Below are 24,447 nucleotides of genomic sequence, written 5' to 3'. Positions count from 1 at the left end.
ATCACCACCTTATGTACCGCCTACACGCGAGAATCGTGCCAGCCCCATTTTTTTTTTCTTTTTTAATATAAAAGATGGAACTAAACATCTTATTTGACCTGTAGGTTTGTTTGTTGCCTTACATTATTACCTTTCATTTAAACAGAACTAATAATGTTGGCAATAAACAATTAAAAAGAAAATTAACTGAAAACTTAAATATAAATTAAAAACTTGAAGTCTTTTCACTTGTTCAGTGACATTTTCTTTTTCCTCTGATCACTTTGGTCTTGTCACCAATTGATTGGCAATTAGTGTACAACGCTACACTTTCCTTCGTCTTCTTCTTCTTCTCTCTCAGTGAATAGCAGGTAAACGTAATTTTCAGCTGATTATTGTTTTTCTTAACTCCTTTTTTGCTTAATTCCTCTACTTGATGATTTTGTAAGTTGCAGATGATGTTTGATTTCGGTGAATTTTAGGTTCTTTTTGCCTTTGTTGGATTAATTTATATATGCGCGATTAGTTTCGCAATGGAAAGTAGTTTGCCTGGGCGGCTTGTTGGCTCAGATATTCATGGATTCCATACACTTCAAGGTCTCTTTTATGCTGTTTTAAGCTCCATTTTTATTTTATTTATTTATTTTGTTTATTATTGTTATTATTATTATTATTATTATTGTTGTGATTTTGGGATTTGTGTTTATTTATATTTATTTTTTTCCTGTTCGTAAGTTCTCTTTTAAACTCAGTCAGTCCTTGGCAATGGCTAACTGTGCAATATGTAACTGCCTTCAAGTATCAATGAAACTGCTATCTTTGTGTAAAAAAAGAAAGGAAGTCCTTTTGTTTGGTTTTTGAAAGTAAATTTCGTGGTCTTCAGGATATAATAGAGCAAAATTAAGTTTAAACAGGGAGCTAATAGTAACTATTAAAGCATGGGGGTTCTTATTTCAAAACGCTAAATAAATAAACTTACTTTTACTAATGACAATTGGAGATGAATTATTTAAAGTTGGTTTTACAAGGTAACAAAGAATGAAGGCATACTATGCAATGAATCTTAATAGTAAATTAACAAAAAGAAAAAGTTGAGAAGGAGGTAACAGAATTAGTTCTATTTTGTCTGCTACGTGCTGTTATTGTTTCTACCTCAGCTTTTAGTGGTCTATGGTTCTCTTGATTGGCCTTTATAATATCTTCATCTGGTTCTGGTTATATTCCATTCTCCTGGTGGTATGTATAGTTGTGCCTAATATAGTAATGAGCGCCTTGTTATGTGGACAGATTTGGACTTTGGGAACATAATGGCAGAAGCTACATCAAGATGGCTCCGCCCAAATGAAATTCATGCAATACTCTGTAACTACAAATATTTCACCATTCATGTCAAGCCAGTGAAGCTGCCGCGAAGTAAATCTCTATTACTTTCAGTATTAATCTAAATATAGGCCTATTCATTTTCTGTGAAGATGAATTTGTTGCAACTTTGAGATCTTGTCATTTGAGGTGACTGATATTTTAGAGTGCTCATCCAGTAAGACTTCCTGATAAAAATGAGAGATCTGAAATATGATACTGATAAAGGAGCAATGATCCATTCATCTTGATCTAATTTTACAGTCTTTCTTCTGATATTATTTACTCATGATGAAATGTACCGAAGTTTAAACCTTCACTAACAGAGTTCCCTCGTTTATATGCGTTACAAGAAGTGGTTTGCTCAGTTGGCATTATTTAACTTATATACTATTCACTGTAAATCATTGCACTAGAGCATGCAAATAGGGAAAATACTGAGGACGGTTAATATTTACGTTATACTTAAAACTCATATGCTGCTGTTATGTTAATAAATAACAAATAATATATATATATATATATATTATTTTGCATTTTAATAGGTACAGCAAGGGTTATGTTCTCATATAGTGATATAGAATATTGAATTTTTGTTTTCATTTTGGTTTTGTTAATGTAACCAGGTGGTACTATTGTGTTGTTTGATCGCAAGAAGCTAAGGAACTTCCGTAAAGATGGTCATAATTGGAAGAAGAAAAAGGATGGGAAGACCATTAAAGAAGCTCATGAACACTTAAAAGTGAGATTTTCTCATTTTCTAAGGTGTTTATATGCGACATAAACCTATATTGTTCCACTTAGTTGAAGCATGTCCATTCCTTTTTGTATTTGAGTTTAACGAACTTCTAACACTTAGTTGAAGGATGTCCACTAATTCTTTTGAGTTATTAGATGCATATTACAGGAAAATATTTTGTAAACTGAATTGCTAAAGCACTAATTTTCAATTGAATTTTTTCATATATTTGTATTGATATTTATAACATGCAATATGCATATGCAATCACATTGTTTAAATTTTCTTCTTCTGGCAGAACTGAAGTATTACTTGATATCATAAGTCATAAAAGTCTAAAAATAATAGATGTTGCTGATAAATCACATAAATTGGTGAACTTTACTCGAGTGTGATTATTTTGGATTTCAATGCTCCACAAAATATGTGCTGTTCTTTCTCATTTTTTTTCTCCTCTAAGAGTTAAAATAGAAGTCGCTTGTTATCTTGATGAGTTGATTATGCATTCATATACATGTCAGTTTTATCTTTGTTGTTTCAAATGTTATTATTCTGTGTAAATAATTGGTGCAAAATTAATATCTTCCATTAACTTGAGTCTTCTCTGAAGAATTTGTCATTGTGATTCGTTATACAGGTTGGGAACGAAGAAAGAATTCATGTATACTATGCACACGGGGAGGATAACTCAACCTTTGTCCGAAGGTGTTATTGGCTACTTGATAAGTACGTAATGGTTAAAGTTGATCTGGATCTATAAGTTTACCATCCTTATATATGAACATAATGTTTACTTTGCTATTAAAATCTGTCTTCAATAAGTTGTGCCTTTGCACTTGATTGGTTTTGCTTCAGCATTCTGACCTTCGATTTTTTGTGTGTGTTTTTTGCAGGACTCTGGAGCACATAGTCCTTGTTCACTATCGTGAAACTCAGGAGGTTGGTTTTGTCATAGCTTATCAGCTGTTATTACAGTGTTATATTCTGATACTAGTTCTTATCTAGCAAAATATGCTGTGATGTAACTTTATGTGGTGAATTATAGCATAAAGATTCTGTTTGCACGGTTGCTTCTGGCATTTCCCTTGGTGAGGTTTGAGTGTGCTGCCTCCAAATTTCATTAAACTGTAATCAGGAACAAGGGCTTTAATCATTATGTGTATCAAACGAAGAAAAAAATAAAACATTTATAGAAAAGCTTTGTTGTGCCAATGAGCTGGCAATAAAAATTGTGTGTTTCTGTTGCCATTGTTTCTAATAAGTGGTTATCCAATCACTTGGATTGTAATTTGACTTATGATAACAGTTGCAGGGTTCTCCGGTCACACCTTTGAATTCAAATTCTAGTTCAGTCTCCGACCAGTCTCCACGGCTTTTATCAGAAGCTGATTCCGGAACATATGTTTCTGACGAGAAAGAACTGCAAGGTGATTGTATTGTACATTTGGCGAATATAATTATGATAGTCGTTTTAGGCTGCAATGCAAACCTTTGGGAAGCCATTCCAGAAAAACCTGGGTTGGGCCATTCCTGGACGGGAATCAAATCTACAGCTCCTCCATTATGGATTTATATTATAGCTAGGGTTTTCAGTTCAGCAATATTTACAGAAAGAAAATTTTGTTATCATTTTTTATCATGTGAAACAAATAATATACTTTATTGGAAAATGCATGAAAAATTTCTTTTTTTGCTGTTCTCTTGGAGATTCAACAGAGCCAGGTGATAGTTTAACTGTCATAAATCATGAATTGAGGCTTCACGAGATTAATACACTTGAATGGGATGAGCTAGTGACGAATGATCCTAACAACTCGGCTACGGCTAAAGAAGGTGATGGACTAAGTATTATTTGCTGTGATCTCAACAGCATAATAAATCATTAAAAGTTGTCTATATCAATTCATTTGTGGTTTTTTTTTTCTTTAATCTTGACAGATAAGATTATGGGTTTCGCCCAACAGAATCAAATTGCAGTAAATGGGTCCATGAATAATGTAAGAAAAGACATTTACTGTTCCACAATTTTTTTCCAACATATTTTTGTTCTTTTTCCGCACAAGAGTTTGATTTTTCACAGACCTATAATTGAACTGTGCACTTACTGATTGGAGAATTTAGTTAGGCTATCTGATAAACTTTGGCCATTGCAGTTCTAATCATGCATAAGACCTGCGAAACTGGAAAATTGGACTTCAAACCTACCAACCAGTTAAAATTCGGTTTTACTATTTAAAAGACCAATGTTTGACTGACTAAATTGAAATATTTTATGTATTTGTAATATCTAATGCTGTACTTATTGTTCTTAATATTTTTGGTTTCTGTTGTCCTACCTCTTTGTGAAGGATTGCATCCCCACCCTGCTTGTTTTGAGTTAAAAGTGGATTTAGTATTACACTTGGATGGAGTTAAATAAGGGCATGGCTGCATGGGTCTACCTCGTCAGTATGGAAATAACTGGTTCAATTGGTTAGGATGCTATGTTAATCTAGAACTGGTGGGCGCGGCCTCCATATATAAATATAGGCAGCCTTTTAACTTCTATTTATTTATTTTCTAATTGGCAGACTTTTAGAAAACGCTGTGGCCTCTGTTAGGTGCTTGATGGCCTCATAACTGAGTTTCAAAATGTTTAATATTGAAGACTAAAAGTTCAATTTAAAGTCAGTTAGCCAATACGTGGCAAGCTGGTAGAATTCGCTCCAGTTTTTATTTTAGAATTTGCGATGATACAAAGAATTGTTTGGCTAAAAACTTTGCCAGTGGTTTGGTTAACAAACTGTTAACAATTCAATTGGTTAAGATCAGGAGCTTTCTTCAATTATTTTTTAAGGGAATTTCTCAAATTATTAATTTGCTTGCATCCAGTAATATTATAATGACTAAACTTTATCACAGTAATAATTTGCATACCCACTTGCTTGTTAGCAGCAGTGTTGTGTGGTCGAAGGTTACTCTTTAATTACTTTCCGTTTGCTTGCCTTCTGTAAATAATGGCAATGTGTCCTAGAACTAGAACATTTAATTAATGTTCACCTTTGCAGGGTAGATATCTTTCACCCTACAATTTGTCAGCAGAAATTTCTCCTTTGGATAACTTAACAAAGCCTGTTGTGAGGAGCAACGACTCTCACTTTAGTATACCAGACAATGAATACATTCAGTCAACAGGAGTCCAAGTAAATTCAAATGTGCAGCAGAAGGGTTCTAATTTTCTAGGAACTGGTGATACTCTGGACATGTTGGTTAATGATGGTTTGCAAAGTCAGGATAGTTTCGGAAGGTGGATAGACTACATTATAGCTGATTCTCCAGGTTCAGTAGATAACGCTGTGCTTGAATCTTCATTTTCATCTGGGCTTGATTCATCTACTTCTCCAGCAATTGATCAACTTCAATCTTCTGTTCCTGAACAAATATTTGTCATCACTGATATTTCCCCTGCATGGGCCTTTTCAACTGAAACAACAAAGGTACCCTTTCCCTGCATCAATATTTTTTGATGTCTATTATGGCTTTGCTATTAAGAGCATCTTTTGCTGGCTGGCTGTTTGTTACTCGTGGTTTTGAATTGTTCTTGCACATACACTGTATAAGGTTTGATATTCAGGGTCAGTTTGATATTTCTTTGGTGGTTGACCCTTGTTTGACATGAGATATATGGGTAAATCTAATCCATTTGTTTGTAATCTTTATGCAGATTCTGGTTGTGGGATATTTCCATGAACAGTATCTACAGTTAGCAAAGTCCAATATGTTTTGTGTATGCGGAGATGCATATGCTTTGGTGGACATTGTTCAGACTGGGGTATATCGCTGTTTGGTATCACCACATTTCCCTGGAATAGTGAATTTGTTTCTAAGTTTGGATGGACATAAACCCATTAGCCAACTTATAAATTTTGAGTACCGTGCTCCATTACATGATCCTGTGGTTTCTTCAGAAGACAAAACAAACTGGGAAGAGTTCAAGCTTCAGATGAGACTTGCTCATTTGCTTTTCTCTACCTCTAAAAGCCTTGGCATTCAAACCAGTAAGGTATCATCAATTACCCTAAAAGAGGCTAAGAAGTTTGACCACAAAACTTCTAACATTCACCGAAGTTGGGCATATCTGATCAAGTTAATTGAGGATAACAGGCTTTCTTTTTCACAAGCAAAAGATAGTTTGTTTGAACTTACTTTGAAGAGCATGCTAAAAGAATGGTTGTTGGAAAGAGTGGTTGAAGGCTGTAAAACAACTGAATATGATGCCCAGGGTCAAGGAGTAATTCATTTGTGTTCTATTCTTGGATATACTTGGGCTGTTTATCTTTTTTCATGGTCAGGCTTGTCATTGGATTTTCGGGATAAACATGGATGGACAGCTCTTCATTGGGCAGCATATTATGGAAGGTGTGCCAATTTTTTGACTTTATTTATTTCTCGCAGTCTTTTATGTAAATATTCAGCTCAGCTGCATTTCTTTGCAACTCATGAAGCCAACGAGTCTTAACTTTGTACCTTATCTTCCCTCGCTTGTGACAGCTTCACTCTTTTGCTATGTTTTTATCTCAACATTTCTCTTTTTTCCTTTAGCTGGGGCTTTTATCTATTTCTCCAATTCTGAAACATCTCCTTGTTCAGGGAAAAAATGGTTGCAGTACTCTTATCTGCTGGGGCTAAGCCTAACTTGGTTACAGACCCCACTAAAGAAAACCCTGATGGATGCATGGCTGCTGATCTTGCATCTATGAAGGGTTATGATGGCTTAGCAGCTTACTTGTCAGAAAAGGCTTTAGTAGCACATTTCAAGGATATGTCCATAGCTGGAAATGCCAGTGGTACACTTCAGCAAACAAGTGCAACTGACATAGTAAACTCTGAGAACCTAAGTGAGGAGGAGCTCTATCTGAAAGATACTTTGGCAGCCTACAGGACAGCTGCTGATGCAGCAGCACGTATTCAATCTGCATTCAGAGAACACTCCCTGAAAGTACGGACTACAGCTGTTCAGTCTGCCAACCCGGAGGATGAAGCACGAACAATAGTTGCAGCAATGAAAATTCAACATGCCTATCGCAACTTCGAGACTCGAAAAAAGATGGCAGCTGCTGTACGCATCCAGTATAGGTTCCGCACGTGGAAAATGCGGAAGGAGTTCCTTAATATGCGTCGTCAGGTTATCAGGATTCAAGTGAGTACTTTCTTCCCTCTTCTTACCCATCTTATTTAAGCATGAATGCTGGCCAGAAAGGAAAGACAGAAGGAAAACAAAAACTACTTCATGTCTCATGAGGTGAGGCTGTTTCTGGTCTTGATTGAATTTGACCAGATTTACTATTTGTAATCATGTATTAAACATGATGACCAAAGTAAGATCTTAAACCTAAATCCAAACACAACATATTTTCTTTCACTTGTTTATGCAATTGCCTATAAAGCATTTTTCTTTTGCACAGGGTAATGGATAATAAAAGCTGACCATAACTAGTATTAGATTAAGACTCAGTTGAGTTGAGTGTAAGGTTATGAATAACTAAAATCATTTTATTCTAATGCAGGCTGCTTTCCGGGGCTACCAAGTGAGAAGGCAATACCGGAAGATAATCTGGTCAGTTGGAGTGCTAGAGAAAGCAATTCTGCGGTGGCGTCTAAAGAGAAAAGGCTTTCGGGGACTTCAAATTGATCCTGTTGAAGCAGTTGCAGATCTGAAGCAGGGAAGTGACACAGAGGAAGACTTCTACAAAGCCAGCCGGAAACAAGCTGAAGAACGTGTTGAGAGAGCTGTGGTACGGGTTCAAGCCATGTTCCGCTCAAAGAAAGCACAAGCGGAATACCGGAGAATGAAATTGACCCATTACCAAGTGAAGGTGGGTGATTGGCTAGGATCTTGATAGTCTTGCAACTAAATCTTGCAGATCAACTAATCATTAACTTTTGCTTTGTCGCAGCTGGAATACGAAGAGCTTCTTGACCATGATATTGACATTGACAGATGAAGAGGGTTCAAGATCTGGATTTAACTTGGTAACTTGGTCATTCACTTAACATATTTAAGTAGGTAATTGGCCAGTATCAATCGTCTGCATGCACACGAATGTAGCATAGGTATATGCCTTCTAATATCCTGTACATTTTATAAGTGCGTAGTTTAATCAGGTGGTGCACTTTTTACCCTTTCATCCTGTATTTTTATTTTGGGAGGGTTATGATTTGAGCTCAAGCTGGTATTGGTGCTTTTGGTCTCAATTCTCTTAATATTTGAGCTTTAGATCTATAGACTGTTTTGATGGCAAAAATCTGAAATTCTGTGGTATTCATCCCTGTATTTATGCATAGCACTGTGATATCATTGGACAAAATCTGGTTTCTGGATCTATAATAAAATATGGTATTTCTTTTTTTTTTTTCTTTTTATTGTGTTAAAATATCAAAAATACGTTTTTTAAAATTTTTCTTTGGTTGTTTTTACAATCGAAAAATAATTAGTAAATTTGAAAAACAGAAAATAGAAAAATAGTATTTTTGCAAAAACAATTTACACTTTAATTTTACTGATATTTTTTTTTGTTAGATTTTAAAATATTTTTGAAAAGTTGCCTATTGGTTATCATTTGAGCTTCTGCAGCTGTATGATATTGAATTCGCGTGTTTCCTTGGGCCAGCATTTTCAGTAAATTGATTGGATTTCTTGTCAGGAAAGGAACAAGGTCATCCAACCTATTTGTCGGTTTGGTATGAATTCCCATATAGAAGTTCCCAATTCAATTTCGATGGTCTAGAATGGAGAAGAATGATCACCAGCAAGTCGCTACTTTAGAATTGCTTAATTAAATTAGCGGACCACCTAACCAAGTTTGGTATCGTTCTGGAACATTTAAACACGTTATTCCATAATAGTTATTATTGCTCTCATCATTGGAATAAGATGCTATAAACAGAGATATGGAAGACGAGATATCCTAAAATGTAGGACCATCTTATTTGCCACATAGAAAATCTGATGCTGTTGCTCTTTAGAGCCCATCATTAGTGAAAGACAACCAAAGCAGCTAATCTAAAGAAAAAGAAAAGAAGAAGAGGAAGAAGAAAGAAACCTTGATGCTTTTGATCTTAATGTTGAAACCTGATCTAATTTCTCCACTACTGCCCGAGTAGTAAAAATTCATCTTTTGAGACAGCAGAGGGTAAGTCAGATCTTATTTCCCAGAACGAGAAAAGGAATATTAAACAAGCTCCTGAGAAGGGAAAAGAAAAAGACCTTTTCTTGGCGCTAGCATCAACCAAGTATACCACTTCATCGACCTGCATTATATGTGGAGAAAGATCATGAGCACAATTTACTAATATGATGTTTTGGTATTGTACCCGAGTCTGACACTATAATTTCTATAAGACTCTGCCAGCAAATTGATGACCACCCAAATCAAAGTCCTTCAACTGGATCTTCCCTATACATGTAATCATCTGTAAAGAAAATATATACCCACAGAGATTTTCTTCTTAATACATTCATTTCTTGGGATTCAAGGGGTTTGATTAGATTCACCCCGACAATTCTTTCAAACTTGTGTAGCTGTCATGTTACAGTTTCAATCAAGGTGATTAATTTAGCTTGAGTGGGTAGCTGATGCTAGCCTGAGTAGTTGAGAATTTCGTACAGAAATGTGAAGCACATGTTTTTCTTTCCTAAAAGCTAATGGTTGGTGCATTTGAGATGCATGAAAGTCATCAGTGGACTCACAAATGGCAGAAAGAATCTAAGCAACTACAGACCACCATAACATTTCAAAACTAAGTATTTTCCTGCTGAATGCCGAACATGAAAAGATCAGATCAGGATCCAAAATTTGCAAGGAATTCTTTATCCGAAAGAGATATAATTGGGAATTGAAACAATAAATCCAGGAAAAAACATAATCCCCACAAAAGAGTTGCACACAACTTTGTTCTTCAATAAACACGAATTTCATAGTGGCCGAGTTATAAATCAAATATCTCTAATGATGTTAATCCGTGAACCAATCCATCGAATGACAGACATGAATTCCATTTGCAATCTAATTGTAGTAAGGGACACTGCAAAAATGACAGTAAAAGTTCCAAAAGAATACAAGGCCAGACGTTTTCCCAAACTCTATTTGATGTACTGAGAGAGCCACTTGAAGCCATCACCATACCCCATCTTACGGACAATACTGCACATGAAAACTTCGAGTGGACGGACATTGGAGTCGGTCAGATTCACCTTCCCTTTGCCAGTTGTGAAAGTGCTAAGACCTAGATGATAACGAAGCTCATCTTCAGAAGCCGCATAGGGAATGTCAATCTTATTGCCTAGAATGAGGAAAGGAACATTCGCCAAGGCTTCATCTGAAAGGAGAGCATCTAATTCCTTCTTTGATTCTGCAAACCTCTCCTTGTCATATGCATCCACAAGATAAACCACTGCATCCACCTGCTCATAGAGAAAAATGTATTGCTTGGGTTCTACTCTCCAAATTGCATATTACTTTAAAACTATGTCATATCCAATAAAACTAGATAACCAAACACACAACATAAGAACTTAGGAGTGACTTATGATTTAGATAGGATATATCAATTTGATCATCAAAATTTTCAGATCTTACAAATTCTGCCAGTCAAGCAGTATTAATGAGATATATATTTCTGAAATCAATATTCATGGAGGCCACAACATAAACTTTGTACGGAGAGCTACTGTTAAAACACCTTCCAGAAAACCAAAAAGGTACTATCAGCGAAACTTCCATCATCCATGTTGGCCTCCCATGAATCAGACAAGCACAAGGAAATTCTATCTGGGGGCACAACGTTCACTAAGAAAAGGAGATCAGGCATGTCTTTTGTTCTAAAGGAAGTCAACCACCTGAAAATCATATTTTGGAATATGATTAAAGCTGAAAGGAAATAGTTTGCCAAATGCAGAACCCCAGTTTTTATCTGTCTCTGTGATTTAAAAGAATAACTACACTTGGCAAAAAAGAAAACGAAATTTGGCAATAATCCAGATCTATCTTATTATCAATATTGCACAGGACTGAAGAATGAAAGGCAGCCACATATGCCAAGCTCCTCTGATCCGATCAAAACAGGAGGTGCTGTGAGTAATCATGGGATCAAGTGGTTTAGCAACTTGGCATGAGAGCATAATACAATTAGAAACTAACTAAATCCATGAAATAAACAAATCGAATGATTGAAACTTAAAACATTAATAAAGTTCTTCAATCAACAGACTGTCCTTTGATTTAGAAAGATACTAATTTCAGCAAATAACCATGCACTAATCTACTGTTAAAAAGAGAATCTTTCCTCATGAATCGAGCCATAAAACAAATAAAAAAGAATATTCTAAGTCATTAAAGCAGACAATAGATAATAGTAATTAGTAAATCTGAGGAAATTGCAACAACCTTAGCATAGTAATCTTTCCAGACACGGCGAGCGATCTGATGGCCACCCAAATCAAAAGCCTTAAACTTGATTTTCCCTATACTCAATTCCTCAGATGTTGGGTGTTGGGTCGGCTGGTGCTGTACCAATCTCTATCAGAAAAAAAAAAAAAAAAAAATCCCAGATTCAGAAACCCATATAAAAGAAATACAATTTAAACCCAAGAAAACATGAAAAAGACCTCGTCTTTCAACATATGAAGGAGAGTGGTCTTGCCAGCATTGTCAAGCCCTAGAAAAAGAATCTTGGCTTCTTTTTGCCATAGTCCAAGAGATGCAAGAACTCCATAAAACCAATCTAATAGAAACATGATAAGATTAGATTGAAAGCTTTAAGATTTAGGTTTCCAATGGCCAGAAATGGGGATCCAATGGAGAGACAGATACTGAGTGTTAATATATATATAGATTAATTGATATTGAAGGTATTTAATTGGGATCTAACAAAATAATGAAAAAGCTCAGGAAAAGGACCTGAAGAGCAGGGGTTGAAAAAACTGAAAGTGAAAATTAGAATTTTTTTTAATTTTTAATTGCCTGTGTTCTGTCGTTTTTGGCGTGTTTCTGCTACATTGGATTGTATTTACAACTGAACCATTTTGTGGGTGAATACTGAATACCGCTCCATTTTTATTCATCTTATATTATGTAAATTAGCGAGAGAAAAGATAAATAAAATTAAAAATCCAATTTTATTTAGTTTATTGTTGAATGGAAAACGAATTTTATTTATTATATGGTATCTACAATAATATATAAATATAAATTAAATACAGATAGTTAATTATTATCTTATCTTTTTAGAAATTTGTGTTTAATCTTAATTTAATTTAAATTTCATTTGTATATAAATGAAAAGTTCATTCTTCTAAAATAGAAGAAAAAATAAGTGATTCTATTGAAATAAGACTTTCTAAAATAATTATTGACAAATAAAACACCGACAATAAAAATAATATATTTTTATTTAAATTTTTATCCTATTTTTCCTCCAACCAAACCGTCATTTGTTTAAATGAGGGAGACATTATATGGGCTTTATGCCTCATTTTCTTTTGTTTGTTTATTTATTGAGAATGCATTTGTGTAGCTCTGAGAGTCAGGTGGTAGGTGATGAGTAAAAGAACCTATGGAGCATGCACAAGTGGCACATGTGTTAATATTATTTCAATTGAATGCTTACAAAAAGTCTCAAAACATATGGTTCAAAACCACTCTACTTTTGTGTTTCTCAATCCTATTCAAGTATTGACTTCCCCTTCAGACTTTAATGTAAAATCATCTCTTCTAAATTTTAATTTTCCTTTCAAAATATTATTAACTTTTTTTTTTAAATTACACTATTTGTTTTTTGAGAAATTGCCCTATAATTAATAAAAAGATAATAAATATATATAATTATTTGATATTTCAATATTAAATAATTAATATATTTTTTATTATTTAGAATTATTATATATTTATATATAGAGACACATGTAATATAATATAGTACACTAAACATAAACAATATTGATTAGTTTTATAATAAAACAAAACAGTTAATCAAATACAGGCTAAGTGGGCCGCAAAGTTCCTGTCGAAGCCCATAATTTTAGGACATATTTATTTACAGAAACTGCATAGGCCCATCATCATAACACAATAAAACATATAAACGAAACTAAAAGGGGCATTTTAGTCAACGAAAAACTTATAAAAGGCAACAAAAACTAGGGTTTAGAGACCCGACCATCTTTCACATACTGCGACAGAGCCGCATTCACCTCCTTCTTCTTCTTCATCATCAGGTTCCTCTCTTTTTTCGTAAAACCCTAAAATCTGATTATTTGATAAGTTGTTTTCTTTCTCTTTTTATACAGTTTTTTTCATTAAGATTTTGTGTTGCAGAGATGGCCAAGTCAAAGAACCACACAGCTCACAACCAGTCCTACAAGGCACACAAGAATGGCATCAAGAAACCTAAGAGGCAACGCCACACCTCTACCAAGGGGGTAAGTTTTTTTTTTTTTTTTTGATATTTCTTTTGTTTTATTTGATTACAATCATTAGGTTGTGGTTTTTATTTATTTGTTTTAAAAATAATTGGTCCAGATGGATCCAAAGTTCTTGAGGAACCAGAGATATGCAAGGAAGCATAACAAGAAGAGTGGTGAGACTGCCACCGAGGAAGAGTAAACGAATGCCCACTTACTTGAAAAATGAAGCTGCTACTGCTGCTGTTTCAAGATTTCATGTTAGGGTTTCTAATCTTTAATAGAATATTAGTAATTTTAATGTTCTAGTACTGTTTGTTAAGCCATTTTTGGGTTTCTGGTAATTGTGACTTGTGTTTGTTTTAAAGATTTTTTTCCTCTCCAAATACTTGGTTATCATAACTATTTGTCTTGCTTCCATTCTATATATCTTTTTGGTATTTGTTTGGCATGGTTTGTTGGGATGCTTGCTGGCAAATTATTACGAAGCAGCTTATGTTAGTGACTGCCCTTTTTGTTCCTTCCAGCTTTGTGATTTAATAAAGGGGAAAGCTATTGGTCTGAGCATTTTGTGCTTTTATAATTCCCGTGTCAGCTTATTTGCTGTGGCTATGATACTCTTCTATAACATTGTAGAAATGATATGGCAATTTTGTATGACAAGTCTGCTCTGTTGGTTAGCGTTGGTAAATGCAAGTGAGGACTAATCTGTTGGTTAGCATTAGTAAATTGGTTGCCTGATTTTGAGACCTGTGTTTACTGATACACCTAACTGCATAACAAAGATGGTTAAGAACATGATTCTTTAGTTGCTAGTTCTTCCCTGTTCAAGGTCTTAATTCTTTCCTTTTTGGGTGCATCCATTGAAGCGTGCATAGATGTATAACTGCATGTTTGGTTTTGGAATTCTGCTGCTTCAGTCGGACACTCCCGCGACTAGCTATTGCTTGTAAAAGCGAATTCCTCAATGGGTAGCTAAAGATTTTGATGGGAGCTTTTTTGGCTTCTGAGTTGAATCTGGGTGAATGGGGTGAAGAAGATTTTCTATGCTCGTCTCGAAAGCATAGGCGAGGTGGATTTTTTGCATTCTCATCTTTCAAATTTGCGTGGGTACAAAAATGATATCACTAGTCTCACTTGTTGCGTTCATTGCTTCAAGAATTGAGTTTTCGACATTTATTGGGTTTTAAGAATTAAAAATAGATTAATAAAAATTTTCAATATGATAGAATATTTGGTATTATTATAACTTTGTAATTTATATTTTAAGATTCCATAAAATTTTAATCTGACAGTTTCTGTTGTACTAAGACTTTGTAGTCTATATTTTGAGATTATGTAATCTTTTAAGATTTTGCGACTACTGGTATTTTACATTACGATAGATCTTTCCTTTTCTCGGAAGAAAAAAAGGTCCGGGACGAAATTTAAGAGATTCAAAGTGATAGATCTTCTCTTTCTTCGGAAGAAAAGAAGGATTGGGATAAAATCGACAAACGTAAGAGATTCAAAGTGAAAAATAAAAAATGAATTCCATTTTTATTTTAACTAAACATGCTATAAAAATAGATCACTTTATGGATGAGAATCACACAAAAAATATTGAGTTTTTTTCTTTTCCGGTTGTGAGGTTTTGAACTTCTAATCCAAATTGTTCAATTCTTAAAAATTTACGGCTTCTGTTTGTGGAAATTATAGCATGAAAGAGTGAGAGTACCATTTTGATAACTTTTCCATCAAGTTATTATAGGCAAAATTTTGCTCCAGCTCGGCATGTTATTGGCTTGCTCAGAAAAGGATGACAATAGGCACTTGGAACTCCATTAATGGAGTAATAATGTCCATAACTAAAACCGAAAAATGAATCTTAATATTAAAATAACTATTAACTGGAGAATTTTTGCAATTGCATGAGCAACCAACTCAATAAAGCACTGCAACAACAGAATAGAGATTCCCGTCCCAACCACCACCAAGGAAACAGCGCAATACTTGATGATGATATTTCTTCTAATTGCGTAGTAAATTTGTCTACTACTTCTTCTCTTAACCTGGGGCATACAGTTCCTGGCACTCCCTAACACAAGCAAATTTCTTCAAAATTTTGTACTAGTTTTTCATTTTGAGATACCTAGACTGCAACTGGTTCACTCACTTGGCTTGAGACATGAGCTTCAACCTGCTCCATAAATTAAAAACTTCTGTCACTAGCTTGAAGATGGATGGTGCTGTCTTCAGCTTAACAAATATATGCAACCACCAAATGTGTTTAAAAATTAGATAACTACTTTTAGAAACAGGTAGTATACCAAGAGCATGCTTTATGTAGAAGGAATAGGAATAAGATATAGTATCAGTGACACATGCATTGCCGGATTCAGTAATGTTACAGCCAAACGCATGTGTGGATGTAATATGACAATAACTTAGCCACCCTTCTAATCAATATCAGAACTAACAAACTACTTTCCCAGTCTCCAGAGGTTTTCCATTTGGCGTTATAACAAAACCAGAGAAGATGAGAGCATGGATAATGCAATGTTAGAGATGAATATCAGATGAGAAACTCACCTTTGCCGATTTAAAAAGTTCATCAAGGACTTCGGACAGAGTGGGATGTGCATGAACCGCAAATTTTATATCCTGCATGGTGCCAAACATAATTAGCTTCATGTATGTGCATTTGCATTTTTCCTTCTAAAGAATGGGAATCGGACACGAAACAACCAACAAAGTCTCAAGCCAATTTAACTTAAACCACTTTCAGTATGTAAAAAACAAGAAACAAAAATTAGATGTTTTATGAATAAGTAGAAATTGCAGCACGACAATAATCTTCCAAGTTCACAAGCAGTTCATTCTAAAGACTTTTAGTTCCTGTATAATTAGCAGTCCAGGTGATTTGGGTTTGAAACACTTGCCTGAATACGGGTTCCCAAAGCAATAGCATTGGATGCTTCATGAATGAGATCAGCAGCATGCAACCCAAAAATATGAACTCCAAGTATCTCCCCAGTGTCAGGTCTGTATATCAACTGCAGGAAAACAAAAGTATAGCAACCATGGAAGCTGAAGTTAAACTGAGAATCTTGCATGTAGATATTTAGAAGGTAAGTCGGAGGAAGCAGCATGAAAACTAGTAAAGAGCATGGAGGGAGTGACCGAAGATATAAACCAAAGGTAAAGAAGTCCGCACACCATATAAGGTCACACTGAACCTCACTTTTCACACACAGTCAACATGCAATTACTGGACATGCCCTCCCATTGCAGGCCCAGGTAACCTTACCAATACAGCACGTTAAACACCAACAAACAATCCTAGCATGTAGGTACTAATAGAAAAAGTGAAATGACATGTCTGAGCATCCAGTGCTAAAGTTGAGCTATTTGGTGAAGAGGCCTATATAATATTTAAGGCCCTAACTCACTCCATTTGCAACTGACATAGATGTCTAACTCAATGGGAGAAACCACCAGAAACATTCATTCTTTGTTTTGATGCATCTTGCTACTTTGAATAGTTCTACTCAGACTTTTCTTTGTGATTATAAACAGCATAGCTAGTTGCTTATCTACTTTAATACTGCATGCTTATGTCACAATCTATATTCGACGTCGCTTTCAGCCAGATGCTAGTCTGGTCAAGACTCTTGGCAAGTGTGAGACATTAGCACTCAACAAACACATGTCTGACATTTAATTGAGCAATATATGAGTAGAACACATAAGTCAGTTCATCTCCAGGGGAAACAAAATTATAAATAAACTGACTTGTAATGTTACGTTAACAGCTGAATTAAATTTTAGGATATGGTGTGTAGGCTCTAAGGCAAAGAAGTTTCACTCCATGATTCTCAGCAGTCAGCATAACTATGTGAGAGATTAGATAGGATCCCACATAGGTAATCAAATGTTTAACAAATTAGGTATCAGCGAAAACAACGGAATAGCTCTGGGAATAGGATCAATTGACAATACCCATTATGTTTGAACTAGAACACTATTGAAGAACAGTAGAGAAATGTAACCTTAGCAAGTCCCTCTCCTTCATTTTCTGCAAGGGCTTTTGTATTGGCCTTAAAACTTGTCTTGGCAACACTTACTTCAAATCCCTCTGTTTCAGCTTTCTCCCTTGCTTGAGGCTAAGAATGTAGTAATCAGTTAATGATTCAATATACGAGAAATTTGATTCGAGTCTGACAGCCAAGAAGAAAACAAACAGTTGCAGAAAACAAAATCAAATGTAAGAATTGCACCTCTGTCAATCCAACCATACTGATTTCAGGATGAGTGAAACAAGCAGCTGGAATACTTGAATGATTTAGCACATGATCTCTTCCAGTTACTTGTTCAACCACTGCATATGCAAAGCGTAAAACAGATTAAAAGAAAGCATCAGGGGAGATTCCTGCATATGCAAAGCAAAGCTGTTCGCAACTAACCTGAAATTCCTTGTGCACTGGCTGCATGAGCCAGCATCATTTTACCATTTGCATCACCAATGCAATATAAGTGAGGTACCTGATGGTTGGAATTATAAAATCAGTACCAGCATGAAAAATAAATAAATAAATGAACAACAGGAGTGAACCACAATGAAACTAAAAGAGATTAGCAAACCAACCAGATTTCCATTAGCATCAATAACACGCATACGCTCATCGACAGGGACAAAACCACGTTGGGTAACAACATTGACCTGTGCAAAGAAGAAAAAGAAAATAATCAGAACCATTTCCACATTCCGGAAAAAGAAGTACACAATCTGATTCACATTGTTGTCAAGTGATACGAACATTCTCCAGGCCAAGGCCATTTGTGAATGGAGCCCGTCCAGTTGCAATTAATGCTGCATCCACCTGCAGCCACAATAAAGCTAAAGTTATGGCAAATGTAATGACAAACATCACTAATTGATCAATTGCAAAAAAGGTTTTGAATACGGCATTTAGATAAGATTCAAGTTTTAAACTCTTCCTGATTCAAGTTTTAAACTCTTCCTGCATGTCAGGCACACTGCTTATGCAATGGTAATTCAGCATAACTAAATACCAAATAATAAACTCACATTGAATGGACTAAATTCACATAAGAAAAGAAACAAAACCCAAAATAAGAGGTTCACTATAAATCAAACTACCTTGAGTTCCTAAAAGCAGGAACATGTAAGTTTATTGACCAAGTTCTTTTCGACTAGTTGAACATGAATTTTGTGGATGGAAATCATCAAATCGAGAATACTGGTGTAGACTAAGAATTTTAAGCAATGATTTTCTCATTTAACAATAATGGAAGTAGAAGAATTTAAGCATCTTGACACCCAAACTCCATGACTGCACACAACTCAAATTACCTCCAATGTATCTTGATGTTCCTTGGTCTTGGCATCAATAAGCTCGATAGTGACTGGTTTTCCATCCTTTGCTGGAGTGATCTGTATAAATAACACCGTGAGAAAAACATGAATGCAATGTGAGGAGAAAAGGAAAAGGATTATATATAAATGCAACAAGTTGAGACAACCACTATAAAAAGCATATAATTATGAAACTCCTAATTACCTTGCTTGCAAACACTCCAGTATGATAGTCAATTTTCCGTGGATTTATTAGTACCCTCTGAGCCAGCTTCCCAATCTCAGGATCAAATCCAGGCATAAGCTGATCTAGAGCTTCAATAAAGGTGACCTGTAAAAAAACTCATTTGAAGCGTTTGGGAGGATTATAGAACATCCAATTTTATACCCAGAAAAAAGAAAGGTGCACAATGCCATGCCAACTAACTGTATTGATCAATATAGGAATGCTATAGCTGGTCCAGCCCATTTCTTTTTGAAAAGAATAGCATGGCCATTCAAGAAGTGAACTCTAAGCATCTTTCTATGCCAAGTTAGGTCCCATTGGTAGAGAAGTAACTTACATGCATAGTTGAGGTAAAGGGAGGAGATGAAGAGCATTAAATAATATAATCCAGAACCACAAATTCAGATGATACTAATTTTTCCAGCAGAACACTGATAATGCTTTCCGAGAATAGAATAAAGAAGAAAATGAAGGAGTTACAGGATCTACAGTCTACCTCACTTCCAAGTGCAGTATATACATCACTAAATTCGAGACCAATATAACCACTTCCAACAATTGCAATCCAGTCAGGAACAAACTCCAATTTGAGTGCATGGTCACTTGTAATTACAGTCTTCCCTGCAGGTTATTATGCAGGAATTTGAAATCTAAAAGCACAAGAAAATAAAAACATTGCAGACAATCATCTACTTGAATCTAACATCTAAGATCAAATAATAACGGAAATTAACTAAGTTACATGACTTGCATCATCTTCTAGCCTACTTATGAACATGAGGCCTAATCATGATATCCAACTCTTGAGTGATGAAATTACTAATGGTATGCTTAATCACAGATCAAAGTACTCAAGAATTGTTCATAAAATGTCATTTATGAGAACCGCAGACATAAGCAACTGAGCAGGGGGAAGAATTCTATTTTTGTTATGTTTGAACCGAGTTATTCTTAATAATATAGCATTTGACTTAGATGCAGCCTTATCAATCCTCGTTAAATCAATTGATTTAAATCTGTCTCTTCAGTATCTTGCATTTCCAACTCCTAACCAACATGATAATAGGAAAGACACATTATTTCTTACTAAGGCGGGTAAGCTCTTACCATCAACTTCAATGCCCTTAGGGACAAATGGAACAGAACCAGTAGCTATGATTATGTTTTTTGCAGTCACAATGTTGTCTTTCCCATATTTCACCTTTTGTGGGCCCTGAATGCATTAACAGATATCACAGTAGCATGAAGATTAGGTCACAAGATCATGTTATAGATTCATTCCAATAACAATTGAATTTACTTTATTTGAAGGGAAAGCAATAAAATAAAAATTATAAAGCTCCCAACTTTATATAAAAAAGAACATAAACTCACCAAAATTGTGCCAACGCCAGTCAATATGTCAACACCTAGTGCCTTCATTGAATTTGTTAAATTATTTCGAATTTTTGAAGCAAGATTATTTGCATGATCAGCAACTCCCTGTCTGTCATATCCGGCTGCTGAAACCTATCATAAAGTTTATGAAAAACAGAAAGCAGCGCCGTAAAACAAAAGCCTTTACATAAATCTACATGTACAATATTGAATAAATTTCATAGAAAAGAATTTCTGACCCAGCTTAAAAACAAAAACCATTACCTGCAGACCTAAAGCTTTCAAGTGATGTTCGCTCTGAAGTTCACGCATCCGGCCACTGACAGCAAGAAGAGCTTTAGAAGGAACACATCCTCTGTTTACACATGTGCCTCCAACCACATCTCCTTCAATAATAGCAGTCTTCAAACCCTGCACTCATATAGTGTTAAAAGAAATTCAATTCTCTTGTAGAAAACTACCATCATGTCATTTTTTGCGTTCTTTTTTGGAGAAAAAAAATGAAGATGTAAGAATTTAATTCTAGCAGCTATGAGCTTTCCAAACATATAGAATTCAATTCACTTCAATCGAATTCTTGCAGTTTCAGACTTTCCAAACTAAGCAACACGCTTTTATTGGTCAGCAAGTTTCTCGTACGAGTATTATGATTCATTACTTGAGCTTGTCAAAATGATTAATCCAAGATTTCAACTTCCATTATACAATCAGTTAAATATATTTAGTTGATTCAACATTTCACAGTATACCTTCTCAACAGCATGAAGAGCAGCACCGTGACCACCAACACCAGCACCAATAATAATCAAATCATAATCAAAAGACTTAGGAACAGTTCCATTATCAGAAACAGAAGCACAAATCTTGTTCGACCGAACTGGACGGCGAAGCTGGTGGCGATTGTGAGGTCGAGAAAGACAAGCAAACCCTAACGCCTCCCTTCTCAAGCCACAAAAACGGAGATTAATTGTAGGCTTACAAGGTAGAGAACCGAAAGTGTAGTTTGATCTAGGAAATGTACTTGTTGTAGGTTGAGAGAGGGAGATTGTGAGTGAGGATTGCATTTTTATGCTCTGATTTGTAGAAAGGAAATGCAATGAAGAGGAAATGTAAGGAAAGATCTGAGGTTTTAGTAATGAAGGAAAAGGCTTTGATAAATCCGTTAAGTGCTGGAAAGGGGCGGAGTTTACAATGTGTGCGTGCGGCTGATGAACCACCTCCTCTTTACTATCTTCCTGCTCTTCGTTAGTTGTCCTGTTTTGCCTAATTATTTGAATTTTCTTTAAGTATACGGACACTTTTATAATTAGTATATTTAATAAATTATTAAATTTAAATATCTTACAATATTACTTTTACAAATTTATTAGTCCATAAATATAATTTATTAAATATTAAATAAAATAAGATTGACTATATACATGTTTGTATAACATATGAATCTCTTCTGAGGATCATGGAGATGTGTTTGTGGTGTTGATCGTTAAATGGTTAATGAAGATAAAAAGATTATTAATTGTTTTTAAACAATAATTTAAAATCCAAATGTTTTCTTTTATGTATCCTCACTTTTTCACTGAAGGGCTAATTAGATTAAAATTGGCCCAAAATATAAAATGAGTGTTACATCGCCACATGCACTGCAGTTGCATTTTAACCCCTTCACAATTAATGCAAAAAAGAAAAAAAACAACAGTAAAAGTAGGCCTATAGAAAACGTGGTCATAACTGATAACTTGATCAAGGTACTGGAATTACTGCTGCTGTTCACTGATCTAAGAATCAAGTCTGCAACTGCAGCAAAAACTATCGTGTTTGTTATTACGTTGTGGCAAGGCAGTACCCGCGTGTATTGATGTCTTATCCAAATCTCGAGGATGTTACCATTACAGCATAGATTCCCACTTCGACTGCAATTATGAATACCGTCGTCTCTGCATTAGCATTGGCAATCAAGAATGAACCAAATGCACCGCATAAAAATTAGACTCATATAGGAATTAGATCATAAAATAAAAAATTAAAGTAGTTATTTTTAAATTTAAAAAATTCATTAATCATTATTCGATTTTTATGATTTTATTATATTAAATGTAAGAGGCACATAAAATATCTCACTTTATAAGTATAGCTCGTATCGTAAATTTCCGTCGAGAAAATAAAAAAAGTGTATTTTTGCAATAACTTTTACATAAAAAAGAGATTTTTGTAAGATTTTCTTTTATGAGGTGAAAATATAATAATTCTTGTGAGAAGAGATATTTATGTAAACAACCCTTTAATTAAAACTGATTCAATTGATAAATACTTTTCCAACCATATGTACAAAACACAAGCATAAAAATATTTTTTTAAGAAATATTTTTCAAAATAATTATTCGAAATATAACTCATTTTTATTGTTTATAAGCATAGGAACAATTTTAAAATAATAATTTCTGATATTTAGTATGTTAAAAGTGATTTTTTTAAAATCACAAAAAAAGACTTATAAATAATTTATCATTTGTTGTTAAATAGTAGAAAAATAATAAAAGAATATATGTTTTCTCTTACTACAACTATTTTAATATTTATTTTATTTAAATTAAATTAAATTATTACTTCAGACATCAAATGTTGTAAAATAAAATATTATTTAAATTCAATTGTTATTGTATATTAGATTCATTTTAGTTTTCATTTTTAAAATGAATTTAGAGCTCGATGCTCATAAAATAAGAGGACCGAGAGACCCTATGCTTTCGAAAATTGTCACGGTTTGACGAACCATCCAATCAGTTGAGGCCACGTTAAAACCAATCTTTGACTTTAACTGTTTAACAGTTATTCTTTTTCTTTTTTGACACAACAGTCATCTGTTTGTAAATACTAGTAATCTTTTCTTTTTACTGACCCCTGGTAAGTAATAAATAAATCAATAATAGTCATATGGACTAACATATTGCGTCTGGTGGACTACTGTTTTGTGCTACCACTCAGCTCATGTGTGTGCCTGTTCTTCAATCATTGGTTGTGCTTTCACCGTCCTGTCATCGGACCTTGATTCATGAGCGAGTGAGCCCTCACGCCCACAATTAATTAGTAATTACATCCTCGGCCAATCAAAATGATCTGTCTGTGTGCGTCTTTAAAGGGATAGGCGGGTAAGGGATCCACTCTAAAGGTAACTCGCACGAAGCAATACTTGCAAGAGACCAACTGAACTTGTTTGCTGCTATTTAAAAAATAAAAATAAAAATTACTCGGAGGTAATTTGATATTAATTTTTTAATAAATTAAACAGTTAAGATTTATTTTAATTAAAATTAACTAAAGACTATTAATTTATTTTACATATATGGTCAATATTTAAATATTATAAATATTCATTACATCTAAATTTGAGCTTTAAAAATGAAACCTCATTATGTATCGGTAATACTTTAAGTTATATAATTTAGATCGATTAAAAGTGTATGTGGATGATTAGCACTCTACGACTACCATTATTATTATAAATCGAAATAATTAAACTTAAAACTAATACTATCTAATAATTCATGTTTTATTATAAATTAATGTTTAAAAGTCTGATATTATCGCATTAAATAGAAATAAAAATTATAGATGCTGTTTAATTTAAATTGTTTTATTTTTTTATAAATAAAAATTACATAACTATATTGGAAAAGAGATGATATAACATGTCAAATACTTCTTTTTTATATTGTGTCCTGCGAGAAAAAAATAAGAGATTTTTTATTTTCTCTCGATAATAATTTTTAGTCTTTTAAAAAATCACGGCAAATTTATTCTATTATAACATAAAAGTAAACTTACATATATTTTTTCACTTAAAATTAATAAAATATAACTTTTTTGATAAATTCATAAATAACTTATTGAAATCAATAAAATGTTTAAATAAAACAACTTAAGTTAAATAAAAAATAAAAAAATAAAAGACTAAGATTTTGAACTTAAGA

At 34.1% G+C, this 24,447-nt stretch overlaps 4 protein-coding genes and 1 non-coding gene across 10 annotated transcripts; 2 read left to right on the top strand and 3 right to left on the bottom strand.

Annotated features, from left to right (window-relative positions):
- The first annotated feature begins 128 nt into the window (after window positions 1-128).
- On the top strand, window positions 129-9,691 carry LOC8258788 (calmodulin-binding transcription activator 5). 5 transcript variants are annotated; one of them, XM_048379163.1, is made up of 15 exons: window positions 129-350; window positions 462-576; window positions 1,267-1,392; window positions 1,965-2,080; window positions 2,715-2,803; window positions 2,971-3,016; window positions 3,384-3,504; window positions 3,794-3,910; window positions 4,016-4,074; window positions 5,125-5,553; window positions 5,781-6,475; window positions 6,707-7,256; window positions 7,624-7,932; window positions 8,014-8,089; window positions 8,761-9,691. In XM_048379163.1, the coding sequence occupies exons 2-14, from the start codon at window positions 513-515 to the stop codon at window positions 8,059-8,061; spliced, it is 2,769 nt and encodes a 922-aa protein (XP_048235120.1). In that variant the 5' UTR covers window positions 129-350; window positions 462-512; the 3' UTR covers window positions 8,062-8,089; window positions 8,761-9,691. The 5 variants fall into 5 exon arrangements, 4 of the variants coding, with proteins under 4 accessions (XP_048235120.1, XP_048235121.1, XP_048235119.1 ...); XR_007217326.1 differs by having other exon boundaries at window positions 130-350; window positions 8,014-8,170; XM_048379164.1 differs by lacking the exon at window positions 8,761-9,691 and having other exon boundaries at window positions 3,390-3,504; window positions 8,014-8,470.
- Window positions 9,692-9,996: 305 nt separating this feature from the next.
- LOC8258789 (GTP-binding protein SAR1A) lies at window positions 9,997-12,043 on the bottom strand. The gene is made up of 3 exons (XM_002519153.4): window positions 11,724-12,043; window positions 11,503-11,634; window positions 9,997-10,520 (listed from the first exon to the last, which is right to left on the bottom strand). The coding sequence occupies exons 1-3, from the start codon at window positions 11,850-11,852 to the stop codon at window positions 10,200-10,202; spliced, it is 582 nt and encodes a 193-aa protein (XP_002519199.1). The 5' UTR covers window positions 11,853-12,043; the 3' UTR covers window positions 9,997-10,199.
- On the bottom strand, window positions 10,770-10,894 carry LOC112534855. The gene has a single exon (XR_003079097.1). It is a non-coding gene; the product is annotated as a small nucleolar RNA snoR83 (small nucleolar RNA).
- A 1,129-nt stretch (window positions 12,044-13,172) lies between the features above and the next one.
- Window positions 13,173-13,968, top strand: LOC8258790 (60S ribosomal protein L29-1). Its single transcript, XM_002519154.3, has 3 exons — window positions 13,173-13,331; window positions 13,432-13,535; window positions 13,636-13,968. Exons 2-3 carry the CDS (start codon window positions 13,434-13,436, stop codon window positions 13,717-13,719), a joined length of 186 nt encoding a protein of 61 aa, XP_002519200.1. The 5' UTR covers window positions 13,173-13,331; window positions 13,432-13,433; the 3' UTR covers window positions 13,720-13,968.
- A 1,397-nt stretch (window positions 13,969-15,365) lies between these two features.
- On the bottom strand, window positions 15,366-21,740 carry LOC8258791 (dihydrolipoyl dehydrogenase 1, chloroplastic). Of its 2 annotated transcripts, none has more exons than XM_015719255.3 (15): window positions 21,229-21,740; window positions 20,744-20,890; window positions 20,477-20,611; window positions 20,210-20,315; window positions 19,599-19,723; window positions 19,082-19,207; window positions 18,874-18,954; window positions 18,317-18,379; window positions 18,145-18,219; window positions 17,963-18,041; window positions 17,777-17,877; window positions 17,549-17,662; window positions 16,439-16,552; window positions 16,089-16,160; window positions 15,366-15,755 (listed from the first exon to the last, which is right to left on the bottom strand). In XM_015719255.3, exons 1-15 carry the CDS (start codon window positions 21,541-21,543, stop codon window positions 15,669-15,671), a joined length of 1,740 nt encoding a protein of 579 aa, XP_015574741.1. In that variant the 5' UTR covers window positions 21,544-21,740; the 3' UTR covers window positions 15,366-15,668. The 2 variants fall into 2 exon arrangements, with proteins under 2 accessions (XP_015574741.1, XP_002519201.1); XM_002519155.4 differs by having other exon boundaries at window positions 15,366-15,696; window positions 21,229-21,739.
- Window positions 21,741-24,447: the final 2,707 nt, after the last annotated feature.

Source organism: Ricinus communis, chromosome 9 (assembly GCF_019578655.1).
Source record: "Ricinus communis isolate WT05 ecotype wild-type chromosome 9, ASM1957865v1, whole genome shotgun sequence".
In the NCBI taxonomy this organism is placed as follows: Eukaryota; Viridiplantae; Streptophyta; class Magnoliopsida; order Malpighiales; family Euphorbiaceae; genus Ricinus; species Ricinus communis.
Note: the sequence above shows the minus strand (reverse complement) of the source record. Positions and strands in the feature narration are given on the sequence as shown.